Source organism: Pieris rapae, chromosome 17 (assembly GCF_905147795.1).
Source record: "Pieris rapae chromosome 17, ilPieRapa1.1, whole genome shotgun sequence".
Taxonomy (NCBI): Eukaryota; Metazoa; Arthropoda; class Insecta; order Lepidoptera; family Pieridae; genus Pieris; species Pieris rapae.
The window spans coordinates 205,440-229,693 of record NC_059525.1 but is presented as its reverse complement, the minus strand read 5'-3'; the positions used below and the strand labels follow the sequence as shown (position 1 = coordinate 229,693).

At 34.0% G+C, this 24,254-nt stretch overlaps 2 protein-coding genes across 3 annotated transcripts; one reads left to right on the top strand and one right to left on the bottom strand.

The window, feature by feature from the left end:
• Positions 1-10,600: 10,600 nt before the first annotated feature.
• LOC110998352 (lipoyl synthase, mitochondrial) lies at positions 10,601-14,855 on the bottom strand. Its single transcript, XM_022266945.2, has 8 exons — positions 14,667-14,855; positions 14,356-14,557; positions 14,143-14,276; positions 13,409-13,565; positions 13,277-13,334; positions 12,755-12,907; positions 11,799-11,920; positions 10,601-10,926 (listed from the first exon to the last, which is right to left on the bottom strand). Exons 1-8 carry the CDS (start codon positions 14,712-14,714, stop codon positions 10,691-10,693), a joined length of 1,110 nt encoding a protein of 369 aa, XP_022122637.2. The 5' UTR covers positions 14,715-14,855; the 3' UTR covers positions 10,601-10,690.
• A 213-nt stretch (positions 14,856-15,068) lies between these two features.
• On the top strand, positions 15,069-23,482 carry LOC110998345 (zinc finger protein 2). 2 transcript variants are annotated; one of them, XM_022266932.2, is made up of 15 exons: positions 15,069-15,430; positions 15,565-15,668; positions 15,965-16,100; positions 16,547-16,627; positions 16,893-17,006; positions 17,078-17,230; positions 17,741-17,872; positions 18,259-18,402; positions 19,040-19,327; positions 20,695-20,888; positions 21,027-21,148; positions 21,245-21,483; positions 22,055-22,168; positions 22,242-22,404; positions 22,478-23,482. In XM_022266932.2, exons 1-15 carry the CDS (start codon positions 15,347-15,349, stop codon positions 22,945-22,947), a joined length of 2,538 nt encoding a protein of 845 aa, XP_022122624.2. In that variant the 5' UTR covers positions 15,069-15,346; the 3' UTR covers positions 22,948-23,482. The 2 variants fall into 2 exon arrangements, with proteins under 2 accessions (XP_022122624.2, XP_022122625.2); XM_022266933.2 differs by lacking the exon at positions 15,069-15,430 and having other exon boundaries at positions 15,969-16,100.
• The last annotated feature ends 772 nt before the right edge of the window (positions 23,483-24,254 follow it).

The window sequence follows — 24,254 nt, the reverse complement described above, 5'->3', positions numbered from 1 at the left end:
CTATCACTTAATATATGTAAGCTTCCTGCACATTTGCCTGTTCCATATAAATAAAATCCATTTGCCTATAAAATAAACAAAAGAAATAGCTCTGGATATGTTAAAATTAAATTAACTTAAAATCCTGCCTATCTTTCCCGTTAGTTAGAGGCTTTATACCAAACGCCATAACAATACAAATGTATCACCGAAATCGAGAGAAACAATTGCGCCCTTACATATATGCGACCAAATTACATCTACAATTCATGAGCTACTTATCCTCTGCTATCTCACTCTTGTGCATAGTCCCCTCTCGTTCTAATAGACATTTCACACCTACCAAGATCGTACTCTATGAATAATTTTTCGTTGGGACTTGTTGACTTAATTTTATATTAGTTTTTTTAGCGCAGTATAGGATAATGTTTGTAAAATTGTAATTCCTGAAAATTAAACTTGAAGGTGAAACGAATGCAATGTTGTATTTTGTATTTAACCATTAACATAAAACAAAGCTCACAATCTTACCAGATATATGTTATTTAATAATAAAAATATTTTAATTTTTCCCCATTTTACAATTTAGAATTTAAAATTATTCATTTTGAGTTATGGTAGCATATGCACCAACTTATCACAAGTAGTATAGTTAAAATGTTAAAGTTATTGATAGCGCGATTCAAAGCAAGGAACCGAGTTTCTGCCCAATTACCGACCACTCTCAACCTCTTGAGTCAGGAAATAGCTACATTAGATGTCTGCTACACGATACATTGCTATTCCATATTTTATTTTGGAATTTAAAATTATGTACCCTACTCTTTAAACTGTATGTATACTGGTATGATTATTTTAAAACGTAAGAATTCATGAATTTATCAACGTACGAAGAAAAAAGAATGTTGCTAAGGAGAATCTAAATTTACACACAAGATTATCCAATGTTACATCAAAGTATTTTTGAATAACTTGGGTGGTTTATGGATCTACTCAGGTTCTCGAATTTACCTTTCCGATCAAACATTGTGTAATTTTGCGCATATGGAAATAGACATTGGTAGTGCAACAGAAATAAAAACAAAATGGTGAAGACACTATCTTTATTTGTTATTAGAAATAAATTATCTCATTGGGATATTATATAAACGTAAATTAATTGCTATTAGGAGAAACAAAAATAATACGAATTAAGCCTGCTACGTTAAGCGCCTTGCAGTAAGCCGAATAACTGTTTCACAGACCCATGGGAGCGTTATTTAAGATATTTTGTCGCAATTTCTACTTCTGTATTGTATATTTATATAATCTAATATTATTGATGTAAATATGTATACATCTGCTAAAGTGTTAGTACGTAGTAGAACTCTAATTTATGATGTTGCACGTAAAGTGTGCTATAAGATTTATCTATTAACTGTAACTAGTTTTAATCCGCCCAAATAAAAAAAAATATTTATCTTCTTCTTAACATATTCTTATTTTTAACTTTAAATTTAATTTAATTTACATTTTTATTAATTTTACTATACAGCTTCACACAAGACTGCTCGCAACAGAGACGCATACTAGCTGCTGTGGTCTCTGGCAGAATGACCTGCTAAAGTGGCGCTGTGGAACACTCTTCTCCTCCTCCAGCATAATGCTGTGCAAGAGCCAATTAGAGCCACAGCACACATGCAATAAACATTTGAAACAAACCGAATGGGAATAGGGAACGTTTTAATTTTTTTTTTATTTCTTATTTTATATTTTTCTTTCAGTATTGTTATTTTGTGTGATTATGTGTCTGTGTTTTATTTGTAATAAATGTTATGTCTATCTCTAAAAAATATTTGCCAAGAACGTGAAGGAAGCCACTGCGCCTTAGAGTTAAAATGGACGGTGTGTCTACCCATAAAGGGCCACTTGTATATAAAAATATTTGAACCGTGCAATTCAGTGCCAAATACTACTACTACTTCTTCTACAAATAGTTTGTTTTAGTATATATTGAGAGTCCAATAGCTGAATACTAATTATTTTATATTTATTGTAGTAAATAACAGTACTGTACGGATCGAGAGCAACTACAAAAATGAATCCATTCGTTGTTCGGTTATATCCATCGGTACGGTTAAATGAACCGTAGCGGCAGTATTTACCGGGACATTTTAATCTACGGCTTTACGAATTAAAATGGCCGATTGATGCAAATTGTACCGTTTATCCCTTTAGCCTAGTAACGAGTTTAAATTTTAAAGTTAACGCCGCTCAGAGTCTGATCAGTCGATACTGGCGATAGATTATCGCAAATACAAAAACGCTACTATAACGTGTAAGTGTTTCATAAGTTAAAGGATTGACACACTAAAGGATTGGCTATTATCTGTTTAGACGGTACGTCTGCGGTAAACATCATAAGCTTTTACCCGGTATCTGCGCGGTGCGGCGGGTCTTTTGAGTGATTTGAAACACACATTTGCAACTGCGATTAACAAATACTTTAGTGAAAGTAGTCAAAAAACTGCCTATTAAATTGCCGAAATGTATGTCGTTTACGATTAACATAACGTTATACTTGTTAGACGTAATAAAAAGGGAAATTAATGTTTTACAAGTGGCCAACCTTCACAGCTCATGCGGGGTCCCCGTGGGTCGCCTCGTCAACATTAGCATATGAATTCCGGGTGTAATAAAGGAATAATATTCAAATAAAGTGCGACTCTCGCTCACCATAAAACGTGTTGCGTCGAATATTTATCGTTGTCTCGGGCTCGATGAGAGACGCGGGACTAATCCAGATTTGACTGCCGTTTGAATGTTTAATTTGTTGGGAACTAACGCTATTCATTGTACTCGGTTTCGGTTAGGTTACAAGTGTATGAATTATATCTGAAATTATATTACCTTTATTTGTATAGACAGACAACTTGTTTAACATTAAATATTTACATCCATATATCAACAATATAACGTAATCCTGTTGAATCACTCTCTATTGCTGGCTTAACATTGTTCTGCTAAATGGAATGATAAAAATTATTAATCCACACAGTTACACTGTTTACTAGAGTTTAAAGGATAAACGAGTGCACAAATAAAATACGCGTAGCTTGATCCGTTTAATACTGCTCTGAACATCGTTTGTGTAGATAAAATTAATTCAGAAAAAAGACAGCTATATGTTATAACAAGAACTGTGTGACTATCTCAATACACCTGTAACACGTTTTTCCATAAGACGATTAAATTACAAAGCAGTCTTTAGAAAGAATCAGAGCACAAATAGGCGGCGGTAAGTAAAGTTATTACCTACAGGTAGCACACAATTAATGCAGAGATTCCGAGGCAGCAGCGTCTCGATATCACAGGAGCGATAAAATTAAAAAGTAATAAAAATGCAAACGAAGTAAGTTTGCCTGGATTGCGGCGGGCAATTGCCGTAAAATCTCCGCCAACTCCGATAAGAACCCGTTTTATAGATGAACTCGGATATTTTTGAAAAATTTCGCCATCGCCCGTAGGCTTAAATTCATCGTTAAATATTAACTGGTTAATATTTTATTATAGGCTTACTTTCAATACGTTTAATACATATGATATTCGCTGTAAATACATTTTGTGTAAAATTAATCTACCAAATGATAAAAAACCATTTAAAGATAAAAGTAAAAAAATACATAATACGATTAAAGGAGGAGAATATTAACACAACAGTGACCGCATGATTTACGGCGCCCGTTCAATGTGTCCAGAGTCCAGTCAAAAAGCAGACACATATGACATACAATATTGTGCCGTAGATTATTAGCTGTCCCGTGAATTTATGAATTGGGCACACCGCCCCGACCGACACTGGCCAATTTCACGGCCCAATGCGCGCTATATCCGGACATTATCCAGTAAGGGTTATCGTCTACTAACTATTCTGCGCAAACACTACATATGCGTAGTGCCGTTTTAATAGCTTTGTATGGGCTGCAATTTGAACGTAAAGAGATTTTATAATCTTAACTCCAAAATGTTCATTACAATTACGTGATTAAAATAATAAATAAAAACCACTAAGGTAAGATTTAACTTCTACGACGTAGTAGTAAAAGTAAAAAGTAAAGTAACGTAGCGCTGTGCTAGGAAAAACACCGCATTAGTATTTTTGCTTGTGTGATACTAAGATTCATTAAGTTCATTCGTTTTATTAGTTTCGATAGAATTTATTATAATTTTTGATATGTATCAAACTTAAGTATTGTCTTTTATTAACGTAACTTTCACACATTTAAAGAAAACACTTTTTTAACGGGGAAATAAATACATATAATACAACATTTTCTACAGCTGTGATACTTTTTTGATATTCAACACCTTTTGTCTTCAGTCACGTTACAATAATACAAAACTTCAATCCGTTAAAAAATGTTTTCTTAAATGTTGATACATCTTATGTTTAAAAAAATAATAATAATCTCAAATAGACGTAGAATTAACACAACTTGCCATGATGTGCCAACTCGCAACTAATATGATATTTATTTTATACAATGTAACACCATATACAGTTTATATGCAAGCAGGGACTCATCATTTCTTACACATCATAACGAAATACTTATTGTATTTCATTAAATTTAAAAATGTAACTCACATATGTTTATAAAACTTTCATAGTGTAATTTAGAACGAAAACCTGTTCAGTTCGAATTAAGTTGCATTTACAAATGTATCCCATCGCGTGAAAACAAATGATAGATCGTAGGTTCGATACTAATCGAGAGTAATCGCCGGCGGCTAACTACTTCAGGGAGCAACTGAACTAGATAAGATTAAAAGCTTCATTCCCATTACCTATCGGTTTCCTGGCCATTTAAACATTGAGATTAACTCTCATTTAGACTGGATATTTTTCTTTTCCAATATGTTCATTTGCGATAAATAATGGCTCCCGTTTCGTTTACAAGTTTCAACTAAGGTTAAATACTAATTAAAATAAACAGTTTAATGATTTTGTTTTATTTATTTATCAAAACTACGTTGTAATTATACAGAAATACTATAATACACCATTAAAATGATTGAATTATAAAGAAGGGGTAACTGGCGGCTTAATCTCTTACGATTGATCTCTTCCAGGCAACTAATGTAATAAAAAAATTAAATTAGGCAAGATGAGCGCATGATGTAAAACGCAAAACTACAAAAGACCAAGCAAAACAATAAATAAATATATAAACACTGAAATGGCAATAATACAAGAATGTAAAAGAAGTGCACTTTGTACAAAAATCGCGATAATTTCAGATCAGTTAGTACTAATACATTCATTAGAAAGTCATCGTTATTTAGTAGTAGTCACCTTTATATGTGCGTATATTAATGTGTACTTCCGAAACCTAAACAGCGAAGCGAGCACGAAAAGTATATAATTTACGTCTGTGAATTACATACAATACTATAGTAAAGTTTCAAGTGGAGGTATAGTGCAAAAGCATTAACGCGTTGGACGGTCCCGTAGAGCGCGTCTCGAGTGCATATGCTAATGTCTCCATCTTCCACTTGAAAAGCGATCTCCTATAACAAACAGCCTGGGAGGCGCGTGATCACTCTATCTTGTGTGTTTATTGTTCTATATAGAAATCAAATATGAAACATAAAGCCGTAAACCGTAACTCGTAGTTATAGCGCAGTTTTTGTAAATAATATTCATATTTTTTAGGGGCAGACATCAATAATAATCATCCAGTATTAATTTTCTTTTTCACTTATTAAGTTTTTAGAAAAAACCATGAAACTTACCAGTTTAATAACGGTATCAGTCATTTAAATGTTATTTGCCGTGCCTTACAGGTAAATCACACGTCAACACATAGGTTTTAGGAACATTTCCCTACTACCAATTTCTTTTATTTGATCGGACATTACGCAAATACTACTTATGAAGCTACACGCCAAAGGTTAGGTTTAGGTTTGATCCCCGGCTGTGCACATTTAACGAAACGAAACATCGCGAGGAAGACGAAACTTGCCTAGATCCAAAAAGTCGAGGGCGTGTGTCCGGCAAGGAAACATATATTATGATATATCTCTTGAAATATACTAAGTAAAACTAAATTAAACTCAATTTAAAATAAAATAGTAATAAAAAGTAAGAGCTTATTTTACTGTTAATCAGTCATAATTATTATTTGTAAGTGGGAAATTCCAAGGCAGCAGAGAAATGCTCAAAAAAAGAAATCTTAAATAAATTTAAAGGTAAAGCGTTCCAAGCAGATCTTTGCACAGTAAAGGAGTGATAGAATTCAGTAATGTAGATAATATTTAGAAATCACGTCTTGCAAAGTTTTATTTATTCGGTACATTTTAAATTTTATCTTTTAACAATTGGAAACATATCAAAGCAAAGTTTCATTTTCTTTGGCAAAAGTTTCTTAACAAACTCACAAGTTATTAAAAGGCAGCGAACTCATTTCGGCTTATTTTCTCATATTGCGTAATAATGCCATTTCTTTTAAAACTCTCGTCGGCGAGTGTCAGTAATCAGAGTTTTTCGCTATGTCCTTTGTTGCCTCCCAAATCAACTCGTAACAAGGCATTAGAAAACTGTCAAAGGTTTTGCGTGAAAAGTTAAAATGCCTGGTTTGCGTTATGGTTGGAAAAATCCTAAGTATGTGTTTCAACTTACTTTCATCATCTGATCATGTAAGGCAACTGAGCATTTATGAATTGTTACAACTTGGGTTAATTTATTCAAAAATAGAACGTACCACAACATTTTAGGCAAAGGACTTGCGAGGCTTAGTCTAATTTTATTAAAACTTAATCTGGTATTGGTCCTCGTACTAGAAACTATTCTTAAATTTTTGAATTGAAAGGATTTTATATTTTATTTGATCGACAGTTAATCAACCAAACTGTTGTTATTGAATAATAATTTAAAACTTAAAATCCATTTTGAACATTAAGTAGGTACTCGTCGGCCGATTTAAGTTCATCTTCAATTGCAGAAAGAAAGGCATAGAGAAGACGGCGATAAAAATGCGAAATCCTCTTGCAGTGGAATTGCGTATCGGGGCTCAGACGAAGTGTAATCTGCCGCCTACGGAACCCAAACGCTCCTGTAAGCTCCTCTTGCACTTGCAAAGATAAATGCGAAGATGTAGCGTTTAGATTTAAATATGCAAAGTTATTGGCAAGGTACTCAATATGAAAAAAAGTGCGTGCGTGCAAAATAGGTACACATGTTAATTATCACTAAGTTAGAAGCCCCAATAGATGATCATGTACCAGTATACCATAATTATGATCACTCCATGTATTTGTATATCTATTATATTATTATTATTATATGTATTGTATATACACTGTTTACATACTTTATAGGTGCTAATGATAACATTAAAAATTCCGCGATTTCTGCACAAGACTATATATCAATAGCGTGTATTTATTCTCGATCTCCCTTTCTCACTCTCTCTCAATTGGTCTCAATCGCTCTCTCCCTTTTCTTCGACTAAAACGCTGCACAAATACGTGATGTTAAATGTTTAAAATGAATGAGAAAACAAAGTAACAAAACTATTAATAAGATTTCATAAATTTGGAATCCGATATAATAAACTTATTGCGGTAATATCCAAATCCGTTGGCTGTTTGTACATGTAAAAGATTTAGTGCAGTTAAGTATTGTAATTATGTTGTGGCCTTCGTTTCTGCCTTGCCCTACGCTGATGCGAATATGTGGTTATCTGCGAAGCGTACTTATTCTATGTTCGGTGCATGGAATCGCGCCAGAACTAAATGAAATTGAAATTAGCTTTCTCTCCCCAGAGTCATTCGCGGAATTTCCGAAAAAAAAGCGTATTATGTTTTAAATAGATCTCAGATTCACTATAATGTAATTTAATTCAATAATGAGAAATATATTTAAACCGTATCCCGGGTGATATGATATTAAATTAAATGTTTAAGTCATAGATTTAAAAAAGTTATTGTATTCGAGTAGTCTAGAGGTATTTTATACTTCATGGTGAATATTATAGCTTTGCTATATTACTACGTTGGATAACGTTTTACGTTCATGAAAATGGCGGGACCACGCAGCGCTGCATTCAAATGCTTGTAAGTTATTCAAATCGATTTTACGTCCATTCAAAGTTTAGTCCTAGATATCCGTATAGCCATTTCAGCATTTTCACTTTATTTGTAAGTACCTTCAATAGTATCTCAATTTAAATTATGTAAAAGGAATGTTGTTTCTTTAAGATTTCTTAATCGCCAAAACTGATATAATGTGCAAATCCAGTTAAATGCAAATAATATTGTATTTTCCAGGTGGAAATCCATCGTAGTAAAGAAATATTGGGCAATAGAACCGGTGGCGCTGTGTCGCTGCATACTTGATTACCGTGGGAAACAAGCATCCCGCGAAACTCGAACTACTGCGAACTTTTATACCTATTTTTGATAGTTTTGATTGGTATTTTATTAATAGGCTTTCCGCTGGTGAGAATGTAAAACAAAAGATGAACTAATGGATTACTAGACTAAAGATGATGTTGATAAAACGTTTCGTTCAGTATTTTAAATACCCACCCTTCATGTGATTCATCATTCATATCACCTTAATGAAACGACCGTGGCTGCAGTACGTATAAATCTTTTGCAATTCTCGGTTCAAAAAGATTATAGAATAATGTAATAAATTTAAAATATAATTTTGTAAACTAACCATAATGCAAGATGTTTATGAATTATTAATGTTATTAATGTACTATTTTCTTTTTGAATGAAAAAGTGTTGCCATACTAAGACCCCCATTGCCGCACGGCTGGACAAAAAGCCCCGCCGGAGAACTAACACACGCCGTTTGCTGACCAAACGTGCAGTAACTCCATACAATAGCTCTTGTCTCAATTTTGGATACGGTATTAATTAAAAAGACTACCCAGGCTACTGAAATAACTTTTCTGACATCTTAATGGACTTTGTTCAGCTTGGTGATTCATAATTCATTAAATTTAGGCTTATAGGTATACATTACATATGCACAATATAAAATCATTGTTTAACATACGGTTTTTTGTATATACATTAAAAATTTACCTTTAATTGTTATAACTAAACAACAAATCCTTCTTTAAAAAAAGTATTCCGAAAGTACCATATCCGAAACCCATAGTTTTTCATGAGGCACCGAGAAGTTGAATTAGCAACATTTTATGTATTCGCCGCGCGATGTGTTGGTTTTTTCGCTTCCTCTGGCGTGGCATCCGTGCGTGAACACACATGTCTATAAGTATATATATTGTGCACTTTAATTTACGATAAAGATAAAAACTTCTTTTAATTTGAAGTAGGCATTATTAATTATTGATCTAATACAGGGACGATTGTAAGAATGGCATTATATTTTAATAGCGTTAAAATAAAAATAAAATACGTTTTTTTTGGAACATAGGATCATCATGGTATCACTTATTCCACGTCAATCAATTCGAACCTGTAGGCTACTACTCATCGGCAAAGAAGACAGAAGGTGTTGGCCGAGAGAAAAGCCGGCGTAAAAAACTCTCGGTACTCTTTTTAAAAAAAAGTAAATCATCAAACAATTCTACAATATTTAAAACAAATATAGCAAATTAATATATTATATATATATAATTAGAATATCAGCAAATTGGGAAAATTGAAAGTTTCTAACCAAAGCTTTACATTAGGTTAGACGAAAATCTATCTTTAGACAACTGTATTAGGCCGGAAAAATATATTAAGAGACACAGACATATAATGGTTTTTTAATCTATCCTTGCGATAGAATTTTGACTCTCTGGATTCGAAGGTTTAGATTTCTGAAAACATTTTTACAATTATTTTATTATATTGATAAGATGTAATGAAGTAAGTATTGTTGGCAGGGTAAAAAAGTTGGCCAATTTTCAAAGTATATTACCTATGTGTAGATAGTTAGGATAACATGAAAAAGGTTTCACTCGAAAATCTCACACCAAAAAGTTTATATTATCTCGTTTGACCTGTTCATGACAATACATGAATTGCACCATTCGCCTTCCGGCCAGTTTCACTAACGTTTCACAGGTTTTACTCGCTATCAAATGCGCGTGCGTCAGATATCATAATAAAACAGATCCGTTTAAGACTTTATCTTGAGTTTTAGTACAGAAAATTTTCATAATTGTGTTACATTCTTATTACTTTTGTATCTATGATAAATTAATACTCGAGTTTCATCATTGGACGTAAATTCAAAATACGAAATTCCAGTGGTATCACCTCAACGTTTGTCGTCCGTTCAGATGTGCTGAGCGTTTTTTTAAGGTTGCTGCCCAGCACTACCACTTTGTGGAACTAGCGGCCCACTGAAGTATTTGCAAACAAATTCCACTTAGAGTCCCTCAAGAAAAGCTCCTAGCAATTTTATAAGGCCGGCAACTCACTTAGGACCTGTGGCAGTTTATCTATGTGCGGGGGTATAAGTTACTATTAGATGAGCCGCTTGCCCCCAGTTATACAAAAAAAAAAATGGAATTTCTTTTTTATTCATTCGAACAACAGGCTATATAGGAAAACAATTCGTATAGAAAATAAGACAAAATAAACAAATATATTTATTTCAATAAAACATTTACAAAATATTAACATCGTTGAAGATTCATGATTTTTCATAAAAAGCTATACTATTTTCTAATTACACAGCAGTTTATTATGAATTATGTTAGGCCGTCTTAGCCTTCCGATCCTTCAAGAGGCTACTAATGAAAAGTTCGCCAGCCCGGTACGAAGACCTAACCAGAGGTCCGCTGGCCGTGTAGAGGAAGCCGAGTTCTGTTCCACGCTGTTCCCATTGGGCAAACTTGGCTGGAGTCACGTACTCTTGCACCCGCAGGTGACGCTTGGTCGGCTGCATGTATTGGCCCAGCGTGAGGCAGTCCACTCCGACTGCTCGGAGATCTGAAAGTTATGTATTTTTGACTCTTTACAAATTAACATAGAACACATTCGTTTTTATTATAACTAGATGACCCGGTGAATTTTGTACCACTTATATTACTGTGGTCATAGATTAGACAATGATAAGTACATTACTACTCAGTTTGACTTAAATTCTGACCACAGATATATTTGTGTCTTTGAACTTCCACAAATATTTAAAGATCTTATATTTGTTTTAATCTGTGCGCAATTTCCCCTACACAATTACAGTCTAGCCTTTTACCTAAGCGGCGCCGTTTAACTAACGACCTGATAGCCGTGGTGTTTGTTATATCATTTAATAAACTGGCTGGCTAATGCTCAGCACATTTATATGATAGTCATTATTTGGCAGAAATAAAGGTGAAACATATGACATAAAAATATTTAAATTCACATTACTGTTGTCATCTTCCATTGTATTATTGGATTTTCATGAAACTTTGTAAAGCCTCATAAAAGTTTTGTTTCGGGTTTAAGAGTGACAGAAAGTGGAATTAAATTTAATTAACAGTCCATCATCGATCCGACTTATTTGCGTAACTGTTTGATCAACTGACTGAACATCTTTCAGGCCGCTAGTTAGAGGGCTAGGCTGTTAAGTGAACGGCTAATTAAGCTATATATATATACTACATAATATACTTATAATAAATAAACAAATATATGCTGCAAGACAACGGTAATGATCAATGACTTGTTTGAGTTTTTAATTTAATGTTTATTTCAATTTAATCATTGCTTTATTTATAATTACTTTCGTATTCACATTTTATTATTGAATAATTATAATTATTATAATGCTGCATATAATGACTAGTGATTAAAAGTTTTAAATACTTTAAGTTTACCTTTCATAGTTTGTTCAACTTGTTGGTCTGTCTCCCCGAGGCCCAGCATTATGGAGGATTTTGTAATTAAATCTGGATTCATTTCTTTGGCTGTTTCGAGGACTTTCAATGTCTGGCGGTAACTAACAATAATTTACATATATAATTAATTTTTTGTAGTAATCCTCGAAAATGTATTTCGTCTTTAAGCATAGTTGTGTTGGTACTATGTGTTAATAAATACTGTTGACGTAATCACCATATGAAAAAATCAAAAAATCAAATTATCTCCCCCTCCCCCTATTGTTTACGTCATACTTGAACGACCCCTAAGTGTGGTGTGACTACTTTTAAAATAGACCTATAATACCAATTTTCTCACTGCTCAAAAACGCATAACTATCAATGCCCAAAGAGGAATGCCAAAAAAGCGTGAAGTTACAGAGAGAAAATTGTCGAAAACCTTTTTTATTTATTTACTTACTGTTAGTGTCTAGTGTTGCAAATATTATGTGTTTGTATTTTTATGGAATAAATAGAGCTGTATTATTATTATCTTCCTATTGATTCAAACATTCACTTCCTCCACTTCAGGCACTCCCTCTATAGTGGCTATCAAGAATATCGTAGGCGTATGTCAGGCACAGCAGGAGGATCACCTCCTAACCTCATTCATTGAAAAATAATCAAGAAACAGATTTAAAAATTTTAGGCCACTGATTTATTTTTTATTTATTGACAAAATTTAACAGTAATTATTGGACTACTAGTAAGTAGTCCATCAATGCTACTGAACGGTCCACCAAGCAGAGTAAGTTGTGATTTGCTCAGAGATGGAAGCTTGACTCAATATAGAATCTGTATGTCGTAGGGACATTACAAATATTGTGCAGCAAATGAAAATCACCATTGCAGAACTGAACTGAACTGAGAACTGTCATCCTATTGATATAGATATATGAAATAAATGGCGGTACCCAGCTCTTCGGTCCCTCACGAACGGCGTCAGGCGTTCCACAGTTTCAATATTATGCGCAAACACATCGAGACTACTATTAGCAACGGTGGCTATACTGTCTCGGTTTCCACGGAAATCTGGCACCAGACATTCCACTAGGATCTCCTTGTTTCTGAAAAAAAACAGAACAAAATCAGCTCTCCGGTATATGGAAATTCAACACATAACAAAACTGTAAAACTTGGTGGTGACGATAATGTTAAGTCTCAGTATATATCACTTTCTATTAGATGTATTTAATATTTAATATTAAACATCTTACCACATTTTAATTATTATTTGGATTAATTGCAGTATTTTAATTAAAACATTTTTTATTTGTTTGATCATACAGTAATTAAAATGGTGCAATTAACCTAATTTAGTTTTAATGACCAAACCAGATTGTTCTATATACCAAAGTAAAATAATTTATAAATAAAAAATTGAATCCGCTCAAAACTTGTATACTGCAATATCATTTCAAATTATAAATACTTACTGTTGTTTAATTTCTCTGACAGTCTGTGCAAGATGAGCTGAACCACCATCTGGTAAATCTGTAAATATACAAAAACAAATTTGTTAATTTATTACATGAATAATCCAAAATATGAAGGGAATAGTAACAAACCATCACGATCTACAGATGTCAGCACAATATACCCGAGACCCCATTGTTTAATAGCATGTGCTGTGTTATATGGCTCATCTGGGTCAAGTGGGGGGGGAGCCCGCGATGTCTTCACAGAACAGAACATGCAGCCACGGGTACATGTATCACCCATTAACTGGAACATACAAAACTCTTACTTTACTCTAATTTTCCATGATATATATATATTTGAGTGTTAGCCTCATTGTTAACGGTTAAGCATCCTATTCTAAAAATTAAGATTGTTGGCAACACTAGCCCAGTTAATATTATTCATTATGGTTGTCCGTCCCAGCACATGATTATTGTTGTTGATTAGGACTGTATTTTTATATTTTATATTACTGATTGTATTCCATTAGATGGAAATCATTAATTTAAGCTATTTACTAATACCCAAAAAAAATCTTGGAGAATTTGTTGACCAGAAAGTTATTACAATAAATTGTTAACAAAACAAAGCAAAATAATAAACATAATGTTATATGATCCTTATTAGTCATTAAACTGAATTGCTCAGCATAATACATCAAAATTCATGAATATTTACAAATTGTTTGAAAATAAATGTTTTTCAACATAAATATGAATTTATTATAAAACTCCACTAGTGGTTTTTAGCCAATCTATCCAGTTTTTACTAATCATAGTGAATTTGTTTGCATTCTAGTAGCAACTTTAATAAATTAATCATAATTCAATCAACCATATACCATAATAGTAGCTGTAGACATTCCATGTTTTCCACCACTCCAACATTCACCAATATTTGGACATCGAGCTTCCTCACAGACTGTACTCAGTTTTAAGCTTCTCAATTGCTGCTTTAATTCACTGAACTTTGAACCTGTAAACATATAAATAAAAAATTCACTTGAAAACTAACCTAATCATTACAAAAGATTTCTTTGAATAGTTAAATATACCAGTTGGAATAGTAGTCTTCAGCCAAGGTGGTAGTCTCAGACGTTCTGTTTCCCCTTGTTCTCGTTTTAACTTCCCTTCATAGTCATCCCAGTCCTTGGGTCGATCTTCTGACACAAAGTCTGCTAAAGCAGGACCTTGGCGCAATTTCTCTCGGATTTCATCAAGTTTACTTGTTGTAGTTGTATGTTTACATCTTTGTAACTAGGTAAGAATATGGGTAAGTTAATGTAATGTACTATTTAACGTGTACTTAATATATATTAACACTTATTAGATTTTCAAAAAGTATATCCTGAGTATTAAAAATTACCTCATACGGTTTTGAGACAGTGAAACATCTAGCAGAACTTCGAAACATTTTAATAATTCCGAAATAGCATAATAAAATGTAATAGATGCGAAAAAACCAAAGCTATCGGTTCTTTAAATGTTTAGACAATTTTGACTGGAAACTCCGCTCGAATGACGACATACGAATCTACGAAGAATATCGTTTATTATTAAAAATTATATTTGTGACAATGGACAACTTAGCATTTACGTAAAGCAGCTGTTTGACCTTTAACATTAGTCATTAGACAATTTGCAAATGGTGACCCGATGTGACATCTAACAGTTACACTCACTGGTTTGACGTATGACGAGTAAAAACAAATGGTTTCAAATAAAAAAAGTTATAACGTAGAAGTAGAACGAAGAATAGCAGTAGCTGAGGACTGAAGTGCATAATGCACACTTTATAGTTTATGCTTTTTTAACATCATCTAAATTTATCTAATGTTCAGATCATTTATATTTTATATTAATTTAATGAGTTCTTCGGTACTACATAACGACCAATACTAAATATTATGTTTTAAACCATTTTCTTATGGCTTGTGCATTGTATAGCATTAGCTGTCAAATGTTTATATCAAAATTATAAATTAATGCTTCTAAGTTTTAACTCATAATATGTGAAAATATAACAATGAAAACCATCTGTTAAATATGAGAACTGTAGAATCGCATTTATTGGGTGATAAAATCGATGAGGCTGTTACCCATTATATAAATACACATCAGTCGGCCGAGGTACGTAAATAAATTCATAAACAAAAAACAAAAAAAAATATATCGATAAACTTCGAAATATGAAGGAAAAATTGAATAGTATAATACATTTGTGATACAAAATCTACACACTTTGTTCTACCATGTTGTTCCAGACAGTCCATGTAGATCCCAATTTATCATTAAACATTCAAGATGATGGAGGTGGTAGAGTGGTTACAGTTATGCACCCACAAGGCTATCAACAGCAGGTTTGCAGGTATGTTAAGTACTGACTTAGTACAATACCAATGATATTTTATAATTGGTTACTGTGTGAATATGTAAGTTTCAATCACTAAACATTATCCTGTTACCTTACCTTACTGCTACCTCTTATGATGTTTTAATTACAGAAATGCTTTTTATGTTATAAAAATAACTGTTAACTAAATCTACTTTAACTTAACTTGATTGACAAAATTCTTTGGTAATCCTAATCTAATTAAAAGATTTGCATCTGATGTAATTAGTTTTTTTTTAATATTTGAAGATTGTACAAATACTTCTCCCCAGACAGATATCGGTGGGTGAGCAGATTGGAGATGGACCTTGGGCTGAAGAATTATGGGATGGCAGGCTTGCTGCACTTGTGGCACATTTGGCCCAACCTAGTCGCACTTCTCATCACCAGGGACAAAACCCTCATAAGGTACTGACTATTTAAGGCTACTACTATTTAAATGAAAACTATATATAGACTGATGAGTTTTTGGCAAGCCTTTAAAATTAAGCAAATATTAGAATGTTTCAAACACATTTTTAAGCCTGCATAGGTTTTAAATTAATTTAAAGCATGAGTGCATTAGTAATAGGGCTTTAAAAATGAGGAATGGAAATGTAGCTTTAACAGGCCATTCACACTGCATTTGAACTGTAAATACCAGTTTAATTATGCCCTCCATGTACAGGGTCATATGAGCACATCTAGCTACCCAAATACATTGCAATGTGTGTGAACATTTAGGTGTTAATTATTTTAATAATTAAAATATTGTTATGAAATGGAAGAAATGGATTTCTTCAAATCTAGTTTTATGAAACTAATTTGTAATTATCTTAAAATGCATATTTGCTAATATTAAAAATATTTTCCAGCCTTCAACAGTAGTACGAAGTGATATGGATACTTCTGTCATTCTGGATGGTTCCATGAGGCTTTTTAATGGACAGTCTTTGGTGAGACCTATGTTTAATTTAATTATGAAACATTGAATTACAGTCAAGATACATCAAATATGTTGTGTATTTTTGAAAGTTAAAAATGTTTATTTTCAAAGAATTTTTAATCTATGCCTATTTTAATATCGTTGTTTATAATATATTTCTGCAGCAAGATTTTGAAGTAACAATATTGCAGTAGCATGTTTGTTTTTATTAGTTAACTACTTGTTTTTATGTTACTATTCTGTTTTGCATGTAATTAATCTTATTAAAATATTAGGAGCACCATCAGGAGCAGTTAACGGTACAAGTGTCAGACCTACCGCTACCTCCACTTCAGGATATGAAAAGGTGCCCTGACACTGGTTGGTTTAATAAGAAGGATACAGTAAAGGTAAATAAAAGCTTTTTATATCGAAATATCACGAAATGAATTATAATCAAATGATACTTTGGTATTTCCAGGGTGATAGTGAAATTTTAGAAGATAGTCGGATACTGGAAATGGCATGTGGTTCACCGGCACAAAGTAAGCAGAACAAGAAAAGCTTGCCACATAAAAAACGGATCTCGAGGAAGTTAAAGAGGAATACTGGCAATACAACACCGAGTCAGCAGGTACCTGTTACTACATTTCTTTAATCACAGTCACTGTTGTTGTTTTGTATTGAACTCCTGTTTGTAAAGGGATTTGATTGCTATGCGTGTTAAGTATGCCTTTACTTTTGCACTGATAAATGTTATATATAAATAAACTTAAAATTAACGAAGACTTCAAGTATGTAATGATAAGGTTAAACATTTTTTCCCCAACATAAAACATATGTGATTTAGCTTTTATTCCAGATTCATTATCACAATCATCCAATAATTATTGTTTAAAAATAGTGCATGACAAATATATGTGAGCAAATAGTAACAATTATAAATTACAACACAACAATTATCACAACAATTTATATTAACAAATTATTATAAATATATAAATTGTCTTACTTTAAATGAATAATAATTAGTTTCTTTGCCTCCTCACAATAACGCAATTTACAATGTTTTCTTAGGCCAGGGATCTTCTCTAGATACTTATATCTTGTAAAATACATTAAATAATAAAAACGAATCTTTCAGGACATTGTAGTGATCCAGTGCAGTGAGGAGGTTCAGCCGGAGCAGGAGGAGATTCTGCCCGACAGTTTTGTGGATTCTTTGCCTCGACACCATGACGAAGACCAGTTGCCGGTTCACACACATGTTCCTCAGGTGAGGAATTATCATTTTTTGAAATTATCTGTCCTTTTTTATTACAACGCAAACGCAAAACAAGAAAAACTACTTTAGTTTATTCCGTGTAACTGAATGTTTTCGTAATTAATATAAAAAGAGCGTTACATTTTCCATTTACATTTAGTTTCCATAAAAATCATTAACTGTTTATACATTTACATTTAATTATTTTGTATTGCACCTTATATAAGTGAACCCAAAACGGGGACCTCCCTGCGGCGACTGGCGTCTTTATGATTAAGTACAACATCATTTTGTCATTTTTAATAAAAAGATATATTGAGGATACTGATCTATTTCGTATTTACTATCCTTCTTCAGCCTAAACGGCTGTCTATTAATTGGTGCATTTGTATAACCAGATCCGTGCAGTGCTAGTCTGTCAGCTCTGTGGTCAATTCTTTGGGGAAGAGCAGCTGAAGTTCTACCACCACCTGCGGCATCACTACGAACCGCCTGCCGCCCTCACTATCGACAACCCTGTGTCTGACATCGCAATTGATAAGGTATTTTTGAAAATATTTTCATGTTTACCAATCTTTTTCTTGATCAAAAATTATTGATGTCTAAAACATTCTATATCTATACTAACTCTGTATAGAGGAAGATTTATGTTTTCCTATGTTTGTTTGTGATGTTTTCACACAAAACTACTGGTCCGATAAAAAAAGTACTATTAGAAAGCATCATTGCTGACTTAAGCTAAATACTGACACAAGCTGAAAATTCCTGGTCTGATGAAAAAAAATTCTTTCATTATCTACTTGAATTCTAAAAATTTCAATACCCGCAGAATGCAGAATATTTACTGATTTGTAAGTAGTAGTTGTAGTCGGGTATTGTACGAAAATTTTACAGTAGTTTTTATTTAAATAAAATTGATTAGATTGCGAATATAAGTGTGTATTTAATAATCTGAAAGAAAGTAATTAAAAATTAAATAAAATTTTTATTACAAAATATATATATCTATAGTCCGACTGAATAAATTTTCCACTCAATCACAACATCGATATTTACGCGAGCGAAACCCCGGGGCATTGCTTAAACCATATAATTTATTCATAAGAGATTAATCAATTTAACATTATGATTATTCTATGCTTTATTTATAATATTTAACAATTGTCTTCTATTTCACAGATTACAAACACCTGTATAGTAGACAATGGAGCCACACTCCCCGATTCGATAGTAGAATTGTCTCTAGAAAATACGGTGCCGAAGACAATGTACCAGCCCATAGACAAGCACATACTCTACGAGAAGCCGCTCTATAAATACTCTATGGTCATGGAGAAATCTGTGGAAGGTGAATTGGACGATTCTTTGGACAAACTCGAGTTCTATTGTTGTGTTAAGTGCAATAAATCGTTTCGAAAGCAAAAACAATTTGAGTCCCATTTACGAGAGATGCATACTTTGACAAAGGTGAGTTATTTTTAAAACTTTAAATTCTTTTTGAGGTGGTAATACCCCATACCCCACAGATTTAACCTGCCCGAGTAGGTTATTTTAAATTTTAGTCTAGGATCTTTTAATATATTTTGACTTTGGCAAGTCAATACATTTATGAGAATATTTTGTATGTGCGGAAAAATATAGATAGCTTTAAAAAGAATAGTAGCTTAATTTAATTATTGTTTTAGTGCATAAGCTTTATATAATTAGAATGTATGCGCCTATAATTGGCCTAGGCTTGTGTTTGTGTTACATGCATGTACTATGACTACTTTGTTGGTGCAACAAATAAATAAATTTAAATGGTACATTAAAAGTAAAAGGGCTTGCTAAGGCCTATTATAATAAAAGAAATATTTAAACGATCATAGTGCTGGGATATGAATTGCCTTAGTATAAAGAGGTAACGCGACTGAATCTCTCGGCTTCATTTTCAGACTATGGGGCGATCGTCGACATTTACCACTTTTTTTAAATGTAAAGTGGGAACAAACCGTGATTCATGTGGTATCAAATTATTTCAGTATAATTAGTATTATTACTATTTTCTTGTGTAGCCAAGTCCACATTTCAAGGATCGTCATGCTCACTCAAATGTCATTGCTTGTGGCGGCGTCCATGCATTGGGTTGTCTCTCTCCCTAAAATATGGCGAGGGGGCCGATGGCTGGCCATGCGTCATACTCGTGAACGGGTGCGACTTGTGGTACTTGAATTCGTGTATGCGGTGATATTAGTTCTTTCTTTGATTTGAGAACTGGCTGTAAATGTAAAATTAGTTCTGCATTTAATGTATATTATGTTTTTTGACGTTCATAGGTATACATTAAGTTACCTTAAAGAATAAATGAAATGAAATAATATCAATTAGTTTAAAACCTGTCCCCAAATAATACAATTGCAACATATTTACTTGAAAATAAAAAGAAAAATTCGTCTTATGCCTCACAGATTGTGATATTTTTTGTTAATTTAATAAATACAATAATATATGAAACAAAGTATACCACTTATTCTGACACTTGAACTCGACGCCGATTTTAATGGGATTTTTTGTTGCATATGTCTCCCATCCGAGTAAATATTAAAACATTGGAAAATTAACGAATAATAATAGAAAACATAATTTTATAATACAAAATAATCATGAGTTTCGTAACTGTCACCGGTCGGCAGATCTGCCAGTCCGGGCGTTGTTGGAACCCGGCTTAACACGACATTCGTTAAAGTCACATTCAAAAAATGCACAGACAGGACATTGGTAAAAATTTAAATATCAGTCATTAGTTTATTCTAAATGCTAAAATATTTGATGCAAAAATCTATTTTCGAAATCAGTTAGAAGATATGGGCGAGTTCAGTGAGCCTGAAGATCTGATGGAAGGCATCCACGTGGCGGTGGACGAGGAGCAGGAGCCGGAGCCTGCCAACGGGCAGACGCCCGAACAGGATGCCCACGACCAGTACGACACGGTGTTGCCACATTTAACTGTCGACAATGGCCATGTGCATCAGGAGCATATCCGGCATTGGTGAGTCATGAGTGGTCATTTATAGTCACTGAATTCTAAATACATCCAAAAATGTTTTTAATAAATTATCAATTTCTTTAATGGTATGATTACGCTCACTTAGAATACTATGTCATCCTCTTCTTTTACATGCTTTAGGTATTCGCGTAGCGGCGGCGAGAGCCCCGAAGTAGGCTCGATATGCGCGTGCGGCGGCACCGGCTGTTGCCCCATGTGTGCGCCGCCTTACACTCAGCAGAGGCATCAGATTGTGTCGAGAGGTACTTTACACTCGCATCTGCGGGGGCATCTCGAGTCGGGTGTGCGGGAGATATATTCTAAATATTTAGGCGTCTTCTAAACGAATTCTATTACAGAGCTACAAAATTTGCTGGAGACAAACATACCGACGAACCCCGCTCAGGAAAATCAAAAGGAAAACGAGAAGTCGCCCAAAAAGGGCAAAAAGAAATCCAATAGGAAATTCGAGTGCGTCCAGTGTGGACGGGTGTTTGAACACCGTAACAGCATGCTCTACCATCTCCTCATGCACCAGGGCAAGAAGCACCCTTGCACTGTTTGTGGGAAACGGTTTTTCACCACTGGCTCGCTTAAGGTATTTATTACTTTTTTTATTTTTATTAATTTACCTCTTTCTTAACCCAGAAAAGACTTTACTGAGAGATATTATATATTTTGTACCATATTCGTGCAATGAATAAATTATTATTATTATGTATATGAACTTGTACCGTGTTGCCCTGGCTCCAAGTTTTATTTGAGACAAATAACTTTTCACAACATTTTGTTAATTCTTTACGCGCATGAAGGTAAAATTTTTATGGAACGTCACGAAGATGTGCAGCGTTTTTGTCGAAGAAAAGGGAGAGAGCGATCGAGAGCGAGTGAGAAAGGAGATCGAGAAAGAATACACGCTTTTGGTTTATCCAAATGGCAATTCTGTCGCACAACGTCTTTTGCAGTAAAAGCCGATTTTTTATTTATTAATATACAGTGTGTAAACATTGAATATAGATATACAAATACATGGAGTGAGTATAAGACGTTTCACTTCTTACACGTGTACTTTGTACGCACGCACTTTATGATCTGGCTGTCGAATCCTGTAAATACAAAAAAAATAATTCGTTTTTTTACTAGATATCAATAGGCAATGTCTGTTCCAGGTTCACAAGCGAACTCACGACGGCGTTAAGCCGTGGAAGTGCGAAGAGTGCGGACAACGCTTCCGACGATCGGGAGACCTCAAGTACCACAAGGACTCCAAACATTCCACTGAGGTGAATATACACAAACACATTTGCGGTTCATATTTATTAGATCTGCTGCCTAATCAGTGTTTGTTAATTGCAGAAACGCTTCAAATGCGAATTCTGCGTGAAGGAGTTCTCTCGACGGTACTCGTTGAGCGTCCACCGGCGCATACACACGGGCGAACGGAACTACCCTTGCGACATTTGCCACAAGAGCTTCCGCGCCGCCTCCTACAAGCAGATTCACATGCGGACACACACGGGTGAGCTCATCGACCGGATACTCGGAAATTTCACCAAAAAATTTACTTAATTTTTTTGATAATTGCATTTCAGGTGTGAAGCCGTACCAATGCGAGCATTGCAACAAATGCTTCCGCGTGCCCTACGACTTGCGCCGGCACGTCCGAGTCGTACACGAAAAGATAAAAAAGGAAGACGATTCCAAAAAAAAGGATAAAAATAAAAAAGAAGAGAAACCAAAGGCGAAGGAGAACAAGAAGAAAACTGTCAAACCGCCCAACGTCACGATTCAGAAATCCGCGAAGCTAACGGAGCTCGGCTTGAGTCAGTGCAAGGACTTTTACTACGCGGACCAGGATATTAAGCAGGAGATGAAGTTTAGGAACGAAATGGGGGACGAGTTTCGGGATAACACCGATGGGAAAATGCCCATTTTCTCCAACGTCGAGAAGTCGAGTGTGGTCTTAAACGAACTCAGGAGCTTGGAAACGAGTCGAAGAGATGTGAATGGAGATATTGAAATGTTCGATAAACTTGCCCTCTACAACATGCCAGCGGTTTGACTCCACAATTCCTATTCGAGTTAAACTAGCAAATTTATTAAGATTTTAACCTAAAGTAGCATTATATTTAACCTCATGAAACATGTCTCCATACTGATACAATATGTTTACACTCGCAGGCCCGTCTAATATTTCTTCTCGAAACACTATCTCGTCTTGATGATTGTCAAATATTGTAAACAGGTCTCGATTAACGTTCTAGAATACGGACCGTAAAGTGTAAATAAGGGAAAATGCTGATCTAGCATTCTAAAATGTTTGTCAGTCACTTGTCGTTTAGCATTCTACAAGTTGACCTGACGCGTTAAATAATAGGGGCCTAAAATGGCATCCCTATATTATATATATTGCTAAAAATATGTATATTGGTAACTTCAGTGTTGCCATGTGATATTTTAAATATGGCAACAGTTTTAACACAGAAATTATGAATAATTAATTATATGTTATTTGTATATACCGCTTTAATATAAGAACGGGCAAATTGTTATCCCTGAAGTGGGTAATGCGACTGATATTAAACTATTTCATAATATTTCTGTGTTTAATTTACCCTTTTTAGATTAAATGGATCATAGTTTCGATGATAAGGGCTAACTCATATCTGAGTACTGGCACTTTGCCCATCTCTATTAAACTTTACTTATCGAAAGAGGTGCCTGGTTTTTAGTTCAGTAGATTTTACCGTTTAAATCTTCGACGTCATATTATTTACTATTTTCCTTTGCTCTCTCTCTCTCTAAATATTATAGCAGCGTATATTTTATTAAAAATTTAATTTTATACGCGACATTTGAACGGTACTTAGTTTTCGTGAAGTTTTGTGTTGTAGAATTAAATAGAATTATATTGTAAAGTCTAGAACTATCTAAAGAATTCAAGTCAAAATCACAAGTCACGATAAGAGTACCGCAAGCGCATGTCACGTTCACGCGTCAAGTGACGTCACATAACGCCGAGTTGCGTCAGATTACGTCAAAGCCCCACCTCCATGATTGCTTTACACTTTACAGTAATGGAATTTAGACTTTACACAATGTGTTTCATGGGTTATCATTAAAATGATTTTAAAAATTTGCATTCAATCTGTTGAGCCATAATGATGCTTGTTTTTTTACAAAAAACATCTTTCGTATGTACAATGAAATGTTCCCACTATCAATTTTTACGGGAGGTGTTGCCATTTTACATGCAATGTTGTGCGAAAGCCGTGCGGGCCTTCCCCTGCCCTGCCCTACGCTCTTTTGAGTTTTGACCTATATTCGGTGACAGTAACTGTAACCGAAATTGATGATATGTACTTAGCC